Below are 15,564 nucleotides of genomic sequence, written 5' to 3'. Positions count from 1 at the left end.
ATTGTAAATTACATGAGTGCTAAGAAGGATGCGAGATTGAAAATAACACGGCACCATTAAGCTAGTTGGAAAGAATATGAGAGTAAGCGAATCTTAAGAGAAAAATAAATTTTGAATAATTATTAGGTTTAAATTGGGTATTTAAGACTCAGATAAAAGTATCTAAAGTTAGGGACATAATATTGGAAATTTATAGAATAAGAATGGAAACAAGGTGATAAATTGCTGGTTAAAATTGTATAATTTTGGAACGCAGGAGCGAGAGATGTGAGGAAGTCCAAAAAGTGAAGAAAATATGGCTATTATAAGATGTTAATTGTATTTTTGTTTCTTTTTCTGTTTTGTTTTCTGTTTATTCTGGTTTCTTTTTTACTGTATTAAGAAAATCTTTAATAAAATATTTTTTTAAAAAAACAACAACTAGGGCCAGGGCCTTTTCAGCACTGGCCCTGACATGGTGGAACACTCTGTCACAAGAGACTAGGGCCCTGCAGGACTTGACATCTTTCTGCAGGGCCTTTGGTTTGGACTCGGTCTGACCCTTATGTTTCCCTCCCCTTATGGTCTTGATTTATCGGCTATTTTAAAATGAGGCTGCATTTTAAATTGCATTTTAACTAGTATTTTAAATTTGTCCCCCCCCCCTCTTTCCCCTATTATGTTTTTACTGTGATTTTATTGGTGTTAGCCACCCTGAGCCCGGCTCTGGCTGGGGAGGGCGGGGTATAAATAAAAATTATTATTATTATTATTATTATTATTATTATTATTATTATTACTATGATTTAGTCCAGTGTTTCCCAACCGGTGTTCCGCGGCACAATAGTGTGCCGCGAGACTTTGCCTGGTGTGCCGTGAGAGGGAGGCGGGCTCCATGTGCTTAGAGCAACAGGCTGCCGCCCCAAGCCTCGCGCGCCCGACGGGAGCTCCTGCCGGGTGCGCAAGGCTTGCAGACACTCGCCCGAAGCACGGGGAGCCCTCCGTAGGGCTCCCTGTGCTTCGGGCAACAGGCTGCCGCCCCAAGCCTTGCGCGCCTGGCAGGAGCTCCTGCCGGGCGCGCAGGGTTGCAGACACTCGCCCGAAGCACGGGGAGCCCTCCGTAGGGCTCCCTGTGCTTCGGGCAACAGGCTGCCGCCCCAAGCCTTGCGCGCCTGGCAGGAGCTCCTGCCGGGCGCGCAAGGCTTGCAGACACTCGCCCGAAGCACGGGGAGCCCTCCGGAGGGCTCCCCGTGCTTCGGGCAACAGGCTGCCGCCCCAAGCCTTGCCGCCTGGCAGGAGCTCCTGCCGGGCGCGCAGGGTTGCAGACACTCGCCCAAAGCACGGGGAGCCCTCCGTAGGGCTCCCTGTGCTTCGGGCAACAGGCTGCCGCCCCAAGCCTTGCGCGCCTGGCAGGAGCTCCTGCCGGGCGCGCAAGACTTGCAGACACTCGTCCGAAGCACGGGGAGCCCTCCGTAGGGCTCCCTGTGCTTCAGGCAACAGGCTGCCGCCCCAAGCCTTGCGCGCCTGGCAGGAGCTCCTGCCGGGCGCGCAGGGTTGCAGAAACTCGCCCGAAGCACGGGGAGCCCTCCGTAGGGCTCCCTGTGCTCCGGGCAACAGGCTGCCGCCCCAAGCTTTGCGCGCCTGGCAGGAGCTCCTGCCGGGCGCGCAAGGCTTGCAGACACTCGCCCGAAGCACGGGGAGCCCTCCGGAGGGCTCCCTGTGCTTCGGGCAACAGGCTGCCACCCCAAGCGGCATATAGTCAATATAGGCACAGAGTTAATTTTTTAAACATTTTCTAATGGTGGTGTGCCTCGAGATTTTTTTCATGAAACAAGTGTGCCTTTGCCCAAAAAAGGTTGGGAAACACTGATTTAGTCCAACCCCCTGCAATTCAGGAATGCCCCATAAATACCAAAATGAAAACTCAGCCTGGATAGCAGAGCTGGTTAGAGTGTGGTGCTGCTAATGCCAAGGTTGCAGGTTCGATCTCTGTATGGGACAGCTGCATTGCAGGGGGTTGGACTGGATGACCCTCTTGGTCCCTTCCAGCTCTAGGATTCTATGAAATGAAAAATGTCTGCAGCCCAAAGCAGCTCTGCTTACCACTCTGGTGGGAGGCCTGGCATATCCAGCGGTGAGGCCTGTGGCACGGCTCGGCCTTCAGGAAGCCGGAGCTCAGGGCCAGCATGCAGGTTTCTATGTCTGAGGGACCCTGTGAGAGAACAAAGCTGGCCCCAAAGAGAATGAGAGAGGGTGAGGGAAGCCAGAGATGGCGTCTGGCAGGCCTGCTGACTTGTGCCCTTTTGAGGTGCTCAGTTTTAGATCTGGTCCCCTTGGCTTGGCTTCAGTCCCATGTTTCTCAGACAACCTTCTTGGCAATCAAAGCAAGTTGTTCAAGACTTGCGATTGCTAGATCCAGGCAAAAATAAGCCTGAGGAATGAAACAGCTCCTCTGAACGTTTCTCTATCCTGAACAGCTCCTTAGGAGACCTCAAACTCCTTTGATAATTTTTTGGGGGGGTTGAGACTTTGCAACATACAATACAATAAAAAAGTAATTAAATAAAAATAGAACTCCTTTGAAAGTTGCTTACGATAAACTAACTCTCTCCCAGCTGCAGCCTCTCCCCATACCTTCCCCCACATGCAATATGGTGACAATGATAGTGGCCAACCTTACTGGGTTCTTGTACGGATGGCAAAATGACTTGAGTGTGTTCAATCTCTGCACTATAGCTGCTTCTATTATTTCTTGACTGATTATTCAGAAGTGGTTCTTATTAAGTTCCGTGAGATGCACTTCTAAGCAGGTGTGCACAGGATTGCCGTCTTAATAGACAAATGGCCCCAATCCACCCATCCCGCCCCACAGTCTCTTTCTTAGGGGTTCTTACTTACCGCCGCAAGGCTTGGTTGAAGGGTGCCCCATCGGCCCAATGCCACAAGCCTCTGCCACTGCGAAGCCCAGTCCAGACACTCACCTCCAGCTCTTTCTGCAGCCAGACCTGTGGAGGAACGCAGAAGGTCATTTTCCTTCGCCAGTCAAAAACACGCAGTGGGGATCTTGCCAGTCAGCGCACCCCAAAGGATGCAAACTGTGCAAAGCCACCAGAGACAGCAGGGTGGAGAGGCCTGAGTGCCAAGAAGATGCTGGGAGGAGCACAAAGAGCCTAATTGGGAAGCCCAGCGCCATTACCTATGTAGGGCCGGCTCTATCATGAGGCAGAGTGATCAGTGTTAGAAACTCAACTGATCTAGACCTAATTTACAGTCGCCGCAATGGCACTAGATTTCCCCCCAGTGGGATTTATTGTTATTAATGTTATTATTGTCATTATTATTATTCATTTCATTTATATACGACTTTATATTTTAAATGAAATCTCAAAGTGGTTGACAACACATTTAAACAGCCAATCAAACATGAGGAAATCCCGACCAAAGAACTGTGGCAAGAGAAACTGATGGATTACGCGGAACTGGCAAAATTGACACACAAACTACGTGATAAGGATAACTGTGACTTTAAAGAAGAATGGGAACCTTTTACAAAGTACTTAAAGAAACAACAAAATGAACTGGACTCCTTGGCAGATCTTGAATAAACATACACAATTTTTTTATTGGTAACATATTGATAGATTAATTAAGGATCTTTAATATTTTACAATATGAAGAGAATAACATATGCTGAGAAACCAGAGAGAGGAGCTGAGGGAAGTCTCGGGGGGGGGTCTTTTTAGGGAAGGAGGGAGGGAAAAAATGGGAGAAAATGAGGATGACGTATTTTTGATAAAATGTTATGTTGAAATTCCTAATAATTTTTTATAAAAAAATAAACATCCAATCAAACAATCCAGAACGAAACGAATTCAAGCAAATGTTATCGTGTTTATTATTAACATAAAAATGAGATTAGAAATTTATTTTATATCCTATGTAAATAATTTTAGCTGGCCAGCCCTTGCTGGGTGGGGCCCCCATTTTATTTTCTTCCCTGGGGCCCAAATGACTCTTAGCAGCCCTGAGTGCCATTTCAGATACTCCCTGTGCTCAGACCAGAGAAACTGCTCACCAGATCTTGTGGGCTGCTCAGTGTGGCCAGGCTCCCACCGTGGAACCTCTGGCAGAACTTCAGGGCCTGGCTCCACTCAAGGGCCGCATCCAAGACGAGGAAGAGGCATTTGTCCTTCCTGGATCTCCAGGCCCTGGACTGGGGGCAGTACACATCTGCAGGAGGAAATGGCAAAGAGCATGATGTGCACAATGTTGGGGAAAAACAAATACATTTCCTTCTCACTGAATTTCCAGCTAATACAGTACATGTGTTACTTTAAACCATACAAGGCACTGTTTGTCTAACAATCTAGTCAACACTTGTTTGTAGCCTCTGTTAACTCTGCCCCTCAACCCTGACCTATTTTGTTGTTATTCTGTCCTGACAAATGTCTTTCTCTCATCTCCGCCCAACCTATAAATAACTTTTGCATGAATAAAGCCTTTGAACTCCGGAAACTGTAAGTGATTATACCAATCTAATTCACACAACCTGCAAAGTCTGCTAACAAATACATCAGACTTCCTTTTACACGCACACCAGCTGGGCTCATCACAGCTTACCCCTCCCCATAGCAAAATGAAGCAGTCTAAACTGTTGGCTGTGTGAGATGAGCCCCAACGAAGCACCAGGTGTTGTGTCAGTCATTCTGCCTCACCCAAGCCTCCTACCATGCAGGGTTGTGGTGAAGATAAAATGTGAAAGGGGAGGGAGGAGTCATGTCTGCTGCCCTGAGCTCCTCGGAGGAAGGGAGGGGCAAGTATACTTTTTAAAGAACACACCCCGATCCAGCACAAAGTACAATGCCTGTGGGGTGCACTTCCCCAGGTAGAGCTTGGTGTGAATGACTCCTTGAAACACGCAGAACCCCAAGTGCAGATTCTGCAGCCGCTGGTCTGGTAAGAGGCGAAAGGAGCTCTTGGTGTCCGTGGAACAGTCTGAACTGCTCAACAAGGAGACTCCGTCTGGTGCCACCTGCACAGAGAACAGGGGAGAAGCCTGCATGAATCACAGAATCAGAGAGTTGGAAGGGACCCATTGGATCATCTAGTCCAACTTCCTGCAATGCAGGAATATGAACCTATACGGGGATCAAACCCATAATCTTGGCATTATTAGCATCACACTTTTAACAACTGAGCTAACCGGACAGGAAGGATCACAATGGAGAGAATAATTGTCACACACAGAAGGAATAAGGATATAGTTTGAGTGCTTCACCTACAGATTTGTAAATCATTTAATGTGTCAAGATGAATGGATGCCGTTAATATTGCAGTTGTTGTATAAGGGAGTGTTATTTTGAATGGAGTGGAATTGAGATCAATAAGATTTTGGAACGCAGAAACAAAGTAAATCACCAAACCGTCAATTCTAGCACATGGGAGGCCTCCTAAATTATATAATTTGGCATCTGAATGACTGGGGTTCACAATTGTATTATAACTTGGCATTGTTATAATGAGGCTACCATTGGATTATTGTAACTGAAAACTAATTATTGAAGGGGGGAAAGCACAAACAACTGAGCTCATCGGCAAGCTGGCACAAGAACTCACATAGAGATACCCCACAGGAATTAGAGCTCCTTTCTTTGTAATAATAATTTAGTAATAATTTTATTATTTTTACACTGCCCATCAGATTGGGTTGTCCCAGCTACTCTGGGCAACTTCCAACGGAATATAAAAACACAGCAAAACAATCAAACATTTAAAAACTGCCTTGAGATGTCACCCCGAAACTACAGACTTAAATCTATTTAACTCTCATGACTCCTAAGCAAGTAGTTTTTCTGTGAAAGGGACAAGGAACACCTAAAAGAAAATAGCAGCACTCACACAAAAATGCAATTTCTAGAGCTGGGGAATGCAGGGCAGTGGATGCTGTTCCAAGCTGGTTTCAAACCGGCAGTGCTGGTGGCTGCATGTGTGCCATATCCCTGATGCTCATTTCCTTCCTTTAAATAATCTTGGGAACTGTAGCTCAGCCCTCACAAAGCTACAATTCCCAGCACCCTTTTGGAACGGAGGTGTTTTAAATGAAGTATGGTGGGTATACAGCTGGTGTGAGGGAAAGAGGCCACTGAGGCTACCTGCCACCAAGTCAAATGGTTGGTCAGCGAGTCTGCACACAATGGGCTGTTGCATTTTTAAAACATTGTGTTGCATTTAAAAAACAACAACACTGACCTTTTATGTATATCTGTGCAGTGAGTCTTCACCTTTCCAAAAATAACATTGTGGGCTGATTAATATTCTACAGCCTTTTAAATGTGTTTTAAAGGCTGCTTTTGTTTTGTTTTGTTTCTGTTCAAAGAATTTATTTGTGCTTTTATCCTGTTCTTTAATCTTTTGAACTGCCCTGAGATCTTCGGATGAAGCAGGGTATATCAATGTAATTAATTAATTGGTGGTTTTTTGAAATGCATGAGCAACACCCCAGGACTTAGGCAAGAGGCCCCCACCAGCATCAGGGTGAGGAATCTCCTGCTGCCCCGTCCGTCTCCTCAGGTTCATGCTGGAAAATAAGCAGAAGAGCCAGTGGGGTTTTTCCCCCCAAAGGTACATAGAATCATAGAATGTGGAGCTGGAAGGGACCACAAGGCTCATCAGTTGTGGTACCTTGGTTGTTGAACTTAATCCGTTCCGAAAGTCTGTTCAACTCCTGAAATCATTCGAAAACCAAGGCGCGGCTTCTGATTGGCTGCAGGAGCTTCCTTCCCCCCAAGCGGAAGCTGCAGTTGACTTCCTTTAAAACGTTCGCAAACCAGAACACTTACTTCCGGGTTTGCAGCATTTGGGAGCCGATTTGTTCAACAAATAAGCCGTTCGAGAACCAAGGTACCATTGTATTTCAATGCTCTGTTTTGCAAGATTATTTGGCCCACCATGGGGCTCAAAACCAAGACCCTGAACTATCCCAGAGTAGGTTGTTTTGAAGCACTATCAAGCTACTCCCGGAGTCTTGCATTTCTTTCCCTAAAGCATTTGGGGTGTTGGCATCCCCTGAAAAGGACTTCCTATTCATTTTTCTCAGGAGCGGAGGGGAAATAAATGTGTGTGTGTGAGAGAGAGAACCAATCAGCTCCTAAAAAGAAGCTTGTATAAATTTAAGCTGCTTTAAGGGGTATGAATTGAAAGCTGTCTGGGTGACCCCTTATTGCCTACAACATATTGCTTTGTTGGAACGATTCAGTGATGTGAAAACGGAGACTCTTTGTGTGTTCTGCTGTGACTTAAGAAAAATTTCGTAAGAACATAAATAAAAACTGGAAAAGGAGTTGCTGTGATCTAGCAACCACTTCAAAGTAACAAATATCATAAAAAAAAGTTTTTACCATGTAGATTTGAGAAACTGGAAAGAGACGACTGAGATTAAAAACAGTCATAGAATGCAAATAAATAAATAAATAGGATGGCCGATTCCTCCTGCACCCCTCACTCCACCACTATCAAAGAGTTTATCCCCTGACGTCATTCAGGAGAGGGGAGTGCCAGTTCCATTTACCTGAAGGCAGGAAGGAGGGTCTGCGATGTTGCGGAGTCGACCATTTGGCTGCAGCCCCCAGAAAGCACATTTGAGGCGCTGGTCTAGTGCAAGCTCAGTATAGACCAGGGAGTGCTCTGGATCGGTGCACAGGGCTGACTGTTTGCCTCTGAGCCGAAGGAACCCAAACCACACGAAGGCGGTGCCTGTGGTGAATCACAGAATCATAGAGTTGGAAGACCGAGGGTCATCGAGCCCAACCCCCTGCCATGTGGGAATCTCAACTCAAGCATCCAACCTCTGTGTTATGTACTGAGTTGAATAGGATCCAAACTGCAGCAGTCTGATTGGTCCTAGAACAATAGGATCCAAATTGCAGCAGTCTGATTGGTCCTAGAACAATAGGATTCAGAATGCAGCAGTCTGATTAGCCCTAGAACAATGCAGCAGTATGATTGGTTGGCAGGAACCACCCAATCATGCTCCAGATATAAGTGAATCCACAACCTGATTGGCTTACAGTAGAATTCCAGAATTAGCCAATCATGTGCAGCCCATTGTGTAAATAATGTATATAAAGCAGATACTTTGAGGGGACATTCATTCATTCCTCCTCACCACTATGAGCTGAATAAAGAGCATGAAATCACCTTGCGACTCTGAGTATATTTCACTCCGCTTAAAAACATTCAAGGAAGGAGAGTCTACCACCTTCAGATGAAGTCCATTCCACTGTTGAGCACCTCTTATGACAGAATGTTTAGTCGGAATCTCCTTTCTTGTAACTTGAAGCCATTGCTTTGAGCCCTACCCTCTGGAGTGGGGGGAAACAAAGCTTGTTCCACCTTCCATGTGACTGCCCTTGAGATATTTGAAGATAGCTTTCATATCTCCTCTCAGTCCGGAGCCCATGTCTCACAGGAGCTAAAAGCTGCTTCCCACAACCCAAGATGAAGGTCACATGGTGACATCACACTGTCCCCTTAGTAGCCTAAGCTGCTGCCTGCCCTCACCCCCCTTTCTTCCTGGGCTTCATCCAGTGTTTTAAATTCGCCAGGTGCCAGGCACGTTTTTCGACTGGCACAGGTCCAGTTGCGACTATGTGGCAATCTCTGTATGCCAGTTTGGCAACTACCTCTCCATCTGGCTGGCCCTTCTTTCTTAAACAGGTAGGTAAAGGTAAAGGTAAAGATACCCTGACAGTTAGGTCCAGTCGTGGACGACTCTGGGGTTGTGCGCTCATCTCGCTCTATAGGCCAAGGGAGCTGGTGTTCGTCCACAGACAGTTTTTCTGGGTCATGTGGCCAGCATGACTAAGCCACTTCTGGCGAAACCAGAGCAGTGCACAGAAACGCCATTTACCTTCCTGCTGGAGTGGTACCTATTTATCTACTTGAACTTTGATGTGCTTTCAAATTGCTAGGTGGGCAGAAGCTGGAACCAAACAACAGGGGCTCACCCTGTCGCAGGGATTCGAACCGCCAACCTTCTGATCGGCAAGCCCTAGGCTCGGTGGTTTAGACCACAGCGCCACCCGTGTCCCAAGCAGGTAGGTAGAAGAGCTTATTTATTGCATTTATAGCCCACCTTTTCCTCCAAGGACTCCATGGTTCACCCCCTCCTCAGTCATTGCCTACAACAACCCTGTGAGGTAGGTTAAGAGGCTGTGACTGACTTCAAGGTTACTCAATGAGCTTCATGGCTGGCTGGCTGGTGATCTGAACCCTGTGTCTCCCAAGGTCCTGTTTTGACACTCTAACCACTACAGCACACTGGCTTCCTAGATTTACTTCTGCTATGGAGCAGCTCTTTTAATTAAGTTGGTCGACAAGTATGGGGAAAGCTAAATGTCACTGAAAGGTTCTGAAATATTTCCCTAGGTGCTTGAATTTGTTTTATTCTGAATTGTTTGATGGGATGTTTTAATGTGTTGTCAACCGCTTTGAGATTTTTCCTTTAAAATATAAAGCGGTATAGAAATGATAACAACAAAAACAAAAACAATATTCATTGGGGGGGGGGGGAGTTGGTGCCTAGACATTCCATTGTGGCGACTGTAACTTAGGTTTAAGGTGCCATTTGGCGATTAGCTTATATATCTGGCTGCACCAGCCACTTACCTGGGTCTTGGCTTGCAGTGCTCATTTGCACAGAGGAAGGCTTCTTTGCTACCAGTGTGCTCCAGCTCACCACGTTCCCAGGGAACTTCCACCGAGTCCTTGAGGCTGCCATCTGCTTTATGGAAACCTCGGGCAAGGCTCGGTCCCACAGGTTGACTTCACTCAGGTCACCCACAAAGAGGCTGGTCCCTACAATGCAGCCCCAACATGCAGGGATGTGGTAAGAGCCCCTTATTGCCCAGAGAGGAGGACCAGTGATGTGGGGGCATGGAGGTGAGAGATGGAGGGGCTATGGCTTTTCCCCAAGTCTTTGTTATGGGCCCAGCCTTTGAGGGGGGATCTTTTGATCTACACTTCCCCAGTGGTGGCAGCGGCCTGCAGTTGGAAGATGCCATTCACCACTACCTTAACAACTTCGCCATCGGGCTGTGGGTTCAAAATCAACCTGCTGCTGCTGCTGCCACCAGCTCCCGCAAGATGTGCCTGGTCAGCTATGCGCTGAAGTGGAGGCAGCCAGAGTTTGCCCTCTTCCTCCTCTCCCCCTCGGGGCTGGAGTTCCACATCAAGGGGTAAGCAGGAGGTCCCTCCACCGGCAATGATGGTTTAAAATGATGCTCTCTTCCCAAATTTTGGTCTTGGATGTGGTTTTGAGGTTTTATGACATTTTATATGGGGTTTCTATACTACAGCCACAGGGCAAGCCTACAGCCTCTGAGCAAAGGAGGGACTTACCTCTGCTGCCCACTTCCAGCTGTCCAATTATCAGCTTCCCCCCAAGGGAGAGCCCCTTCCTCAGGAAGCTGCTACTCTCAGCGAAGTGGGGCTCCCAGAGAAATCCATCCACGAAGACCTTGAAGGACGGGTAGCCAGGAGCGCTGGAGACCGAGACGGCCACATGGTGCCAGGATTCATCCAGAAGGGAGCCCTGGGTGCCGCTGAACATCACTGAGCTGCAAAGAGAAACCGGGAAGAAGTGATAGAATCACAGAAGTGGAATGGACAGCAAGGGTCAGCTAGTCCAACCCTCTGCAGTGCAGGAATATTTTGCCCATTGTGGGGCTCGAACCCACAACCCTAAGATTAAGAGTCTCATGCTCTAACAACTGAGCTATCTGGGTTCCAATAATAATAATAATAATAATAATAATAATAATAATAATAATAATAATAATAATAATAATAATTTATACCCCACCCTCCCCAGCCAAGGCCGGGCTCAGAGCGGCTTACAAGCAATAATAAAAACAAGTTGAATGATTACAACAAAAACAAAATTAAAATACAGCATTAAAATACTGAAACATTAAAATATTAAAATGTAGCCTCATCGCAGGAGGAGAAGGAAAGGAAAAAAGAAAGAGAGGGAGGGAATCAAATTGGCTCCAAGCCAAAGGCCAGGCAGAACAACTCTGTCTTACAGGCCCTGCGGAAAGAAATCAGATTCTGCAGGGCCCTGGTCTCATGAGGCAGAGCGTTCCACCAGACCGGAGCCAGAGTTGAAAAGGCCCTGGCTCTGGTTGAAGGCAATCTAACTTCCTTAGGGCCCGGGACCACTAGGGTGTTGCTATTTGTGGACCTTGAGGCTCTCCGTGGGGCATACCAGGAGAGGCGGTCCCGTAGGTACGAGGGTCCTAGGCCGTGAAGGGCTTTAAAGGTCAAAAGCAGCACCTTAAATCTGACCCTGTACTCCACCGGGAGCCAGTGCAGCTGTAAAAGCACTTGGTGAATATGCTCCCATGGCAGAGACCACGTGAGGAGCATTGCTGCAGCATTCTGCACCCGCTGGAGTTTCTGGGACAGCTTCAAGGGCAGCGCCGCGTAGAGCAAATTACAGTAGTCAAGCCTGGAGGGGACCATCGCATGGATCACTGTGGATCACTTTTACCTTTCCATGCTCAGGCTGGGATGTGTTCAGATAAATCAGCAAATGCATTTCAAAGAACACATTTCATGCCAGCTTCCTGGCTTGTTCAGATCACATAATTTATCGTCATGAGGTCAAAAATTATAATTTTGGAATTGCTGTAAATTGCTTGGTAGGTGGCTCGTTGATGAAACTCTCCTCAACTGAGGCCACATCCACATCAAGCACATTTAAAGCACACGACTCCCTCCCACACCCAAAGAATACAGAGAACTGGGATAATAGAATCATAGAGTTGGAAGGGACCATGACCCCTTGCAGTGCAGAAATCTTTTTCCCAATGTGGGGCTCAAACCTACGACCTTGAGATTAAGGGTCGCATGCTCTGCCAGCTGAGCTATCCCCCTCACATAATGGACATCTGGAGTACAAAGAAACTTAGTGGCTTCCTGGCAACTGGGATGGTGAGAGGGCTGCGCCACCAGCTTGAAACATTTTGGTGCCCAAGTTAGAGCGGCAGCAAAGGACATAGAATCATAGAATTGTGGAGATATGTAATATATAGCGTTATACACACACAAAGTATAGAAACCCCATATAAAATGTCATAAAACCTCAAAACCACATCCAAGACCAAAATCTGGGAAGAGAGCATCGTTTAAAACCATCATTGCAAGTGGAGGGACCTCCTGCTTACCCCTTGATGTGGAACTCCAACCCAGAGGGGGAGAGGAGGAAGAGGGCAAACTCTGGCTGCCTCCACTTCAGTGCATAGCTGACCAGGCACATCTTGTGGCAGCCAGCAGCAGCAGCAGGTTGACTTCGAACCCACAGCCCGATGGTGAAGTTGTTGAGGTAGCGGCGTATGGCATCTTCCAGCTGCAGGCTGCTGCCACTGCTGGGGAAGTGTAGGTCAAAAGAAAGGCGATACTCTGGAAGGGAAGGCAAAAAGGTCAGCCTCTGAACTTACCCAACAATGTGAGCACCCTCCTTTGCAGATTCTCTGGGAAAGCACAAAAAGCCTTTGTAGCCTTTTCCTGCCCTCCTTCAGCTATTCCTGGAAACAATCAGTGGTGGACTTGGAGGGAATTGAGAGGGTGGGTCAGTCGCACTTTGAGACTGGCACAGGTCCAATTGCGACTGCGTCAAGATCTCTGGGCACCAGGTTGGTGATTCTCCACCTGACTCTCCAGCTTTCTTATGCAAGCAAGTTAGCAGAAAGGCTTATTTCTTTCATTTCTCTCCCACCTTTTTCTCCAAGGAGTCCATAGTTCACCCCCCCCCCTCAGTCAATCCCTACAACGAGCCTGCAAGGTAGGCTAAGAGGCTGCGGCTGACTCCAAGGTTACCCAGTGAGCTTCATGACTGAGTGGGGAGTTGAACTCTGATCTCCCAGGTCCAAAACCTGACACTCTAACCATTACACCATGTTTGGTTGTACTGCCCCCCCTTGTTGGAGGTGATGGTGTCTGTGCATGGAAAATGGTGTCTGTGCATGCAAAAAAAGAGAAAGAAAAAGCTGGCAGTCTTGCAACATGCAAAGGAAGGGTTGCACTGCTTGCAGATTTCTGACTATCATGCTCAGCTAGCAGATATATGTCAAGGAGAGAACCTGACAGTGCAGAAACTTCATTGGCCTCTGTTGACATGAATTCCAGGGAAACCAGGTGGAAGGGGCTTGCTGCAGGGACCCCCCATGTCTCTTTACAGAAACATCAATGTTTGCCCACCTTCTGCTGGTTCAAAAGCAAGGGGGACTCTTCTTTGTGTCCTCCCCCCAAGACAAATCCACCCCAACCTACCTAGAGACGCGTTGGCCACGGTTGCTCCTATTATCCTCAAGGAGCCGAGGTTTGCAAAGGGAATGTCTTGGGCGCTGGAGAGACGGAAATGCTCCTGGTAGTCCAAGAAGCTTGCGAGGCCATCAGGGTAAGTGAAGAGGCTCCATGTGCTGAACAGCCCAGGCGGAAAGGGCACCCCAGAAAAGTTCTTGTGCTCCAGGGAGCCTCCGAGATCTGTGGTGACGCTGCCACGCACGTGGGTGGCATTGGACTCCAGGCTTAGTCGGAAATGAGTGGCATCGGTGTGGAGGCCAGCCAAGGACAGGGTGCAGGAAGAATGACCAGGGAAAGAGAAGGTGACATCAGCTGTGGCATGCGGACCTATCCCTCCAGGGAGGGGAAAGTACACAGGCTCCGGTGGACCACAAAAATCTGGCAACAGAGATGGGAGCAAATTAGGCCCAGGGAAGGGAAGGCGGAGGAGCCTGCTGTTATTGGTGGAGCTCGACTCAAAGACTCCCAACACTCATTTCATTCAGAGCCTGTGAGAGGAAGCATTGGAGGACAAGAAGCCCAGCCGCCTTTTGGATCAGCCCCCTAGCACTCAGCCACTGCCTCTCCCCCCACCGAGGCTCTCCCCCTGCCGAGGCAAAAGGGATTGGGAGAGGCAGTGACCTACAAAAATTCACATGTGGAATCTGAGGTTCCCAAACTTGTCCCCCAAATCCAGATTCTTTTATCTTTCAGAAGGATTTTATGCAGTTACGAAACGAAATGCCGATTCTGAAATCAAAATGAGCATGCCTTTTTTGAATTGCCTCTTGTAAACCACCCTGAGATCTTGATGAAGGGTGGCATATAATTTATATAAGGGTGGCATAATTTAAATAATTATAATTATAATTCAAGGGGATGAAAGCTATCCCCCTACATGAGGGCTTTCTTCCAAGATTTCCCATAAAAGCCTTTGGAGAGGGATTTTGTCTCAAACTGTCAGCTCAGTTCTTCACAGGTTTGTTGCCAGCCCTTTGCATAGTCTGTTCCTCTAGTCTTTCTACCTAATTTATCAGGAATTTGCTAATTAGGGGTTTGCAATTCCTTGGATCTCAGAGTGGCTGGAGCAGAGTACAATTAATAACATTGTTACTGTTACCGTTACCATTATCGTTACCGTTATGTTTATCGTTATCGTTAATCGATATCATACTGTTACGGTTATGGTTACAGTTCTGGTTACCGTTACCGATATCGTTATCACTATCATTATTACCAGCTGCTTTCTGGTCTCCTTGAGATGATGTCCAGCATTTCAGATGAAAATCCAATAGTTTCACACCAGAGTGGTGCTTTTATACTGCAAATTGCTTTGTGATTTTAGCTCCCCTTTTCTCCACTCATGAGAAGAGAGGAGTTAAGAGGCAGCTCTCTCTCTCTGTCTGCTCCAGCCTGTCTGCGGCCCCTCTGTTGCCCTTGAGCATCTATGGCACTCACCATATCTGTGCTGGCAGACAAATCCTGTTATTTCGGTCGTAGGACGCTCATTGCACGGTCTGGTCTGCCACGTCCCGTGTTGGGCCATATTGGTGGGCTGCAGACTCAGCACCACACACTGGTCCTTCACCTGTTCGGGGGCTTTTCCTAGAGAATAGAGCAGCCAGGGGTTGTAAGAGCCCGTATGAGCGGCTTCCAGCTACAGCCTCCTACCTTGTCTCCAGGAAGTCCCAACACTCTTGCTAATGCTACCTTCATTGTCACTTCCTGCACTTCTTTCCCACCCAATGTGGGAAATGGGCAAGAACTTTAGGTCCATTCCACACCCTTCCCCCAGCCTCAACACCCCATCCCAGAGCCCATTTGTGTGGAGAAGGAACCCCAGCTGAGTCAATGTGGTATTGCAGACTAGGGCCTGGGAGAGACCAGGGTTCAAATCTTAATTTGGGCATTGTTGTTGTGGGGATTAAGGGGATTAAGGGTGGAGGGAAAGAGCTCCTTGTAGAAAAATGTGGGATATGAATGCAATAAATAAATAAATAAATAAATAGGGGCAATAAAATAATAAAGAGCCCCAGGTCTTATGGAGCAAGTCTTATGAGGAACAGTAGAGAAAGTTGGGTATGTTTAGCCTGAAAAAGAGGAAACTGATGGGACAGATGAGAGCCATCTTCACATATCTTAAGGTCATTACATGGAAGATGGAACAAGCTTGCTTTCTCCTGCTCTGGAGCGTAAGACTTGAACCAATGGATTCAAGTTACAAGAAAGAGGATTCTGACT

At 47.5% G+C, this 15,564-nt stretch overlaps 2 protein-coding genes across 2 annotated transcripts in view; both read right to left on the bottom strand.

Annotated features, from left to right (window-relative positions):
• Positions 1-15,564, bottom strand: part of LOC310832095 (beta-4C adrenergic receptor-like) — a 685,807-nt gene that overhangs the window by 59,563 nt on the left and 610,680 nt on the right. The window lies entirely within an intron of this gene.
• Positions 1-15,564, bottom strand: part of LOC310832042 (uncharacterized protein) — a 37,179-nt gene that overhangs the window by 16,197 nt on the left and 5,418 nt on the right. The window contains exons 7-16 of the mRNA XM_083713374.1: positions 14,782-14,928; positions 13,312-13,722; positions 12,207-12,441; positions 10,378-10,595; positions 9,646-9,834; positions 7,547-7,731; positions 4,819-5,011; positions 4,055-4,209; positions 2,878-2,984; positions 2,083-2,207 (exon numbers count right to left, since the gene is read on the bottom strand). Coding sequence (XP_083569500.1) covers positions 2,083-2,207; positions 2,878-2,984; positions 4,055-4,209; positions 4,819-5,011; positions 7,547-7,731; positions 9,646-9,834; positions 10,378-10,595; positions 12,207-12,441; positions 13,312-13,722; positions 14,782-14,928 — 1,965 coding nt within the window. The remainder of the gene's footprint in view (positions 1-2,082; positions 2,208-2,877; positions 2,985-4,054; positions 4,210-4,818; positions 5,012-7,546; positions 7,732-9,645; positions 9,835-10,377; positions 10,596-12,206; positions 12,442-13,311; positions 13,723-14,781; positions 14,929-15,564) is intronic.

Source organism: Podarcis gaigeae (genome assembly GCF_964106915.1).
Source record: "Podarcis gaigeae genome assembly, chromosome: 15".
Classification (NCBI taxonomy): domain Eukaryota; kingdom Metazoa; phylum Chordata; class Lepidosauria; order Squamata; family Lacertidae; genus Podarcis; species Podarcis gaigeae.
The sequence above is the reverse complement of the archived record's forward strand: the minus strand, read 5'-3'. Positions and strand labels throughout refer to the sequence as shown.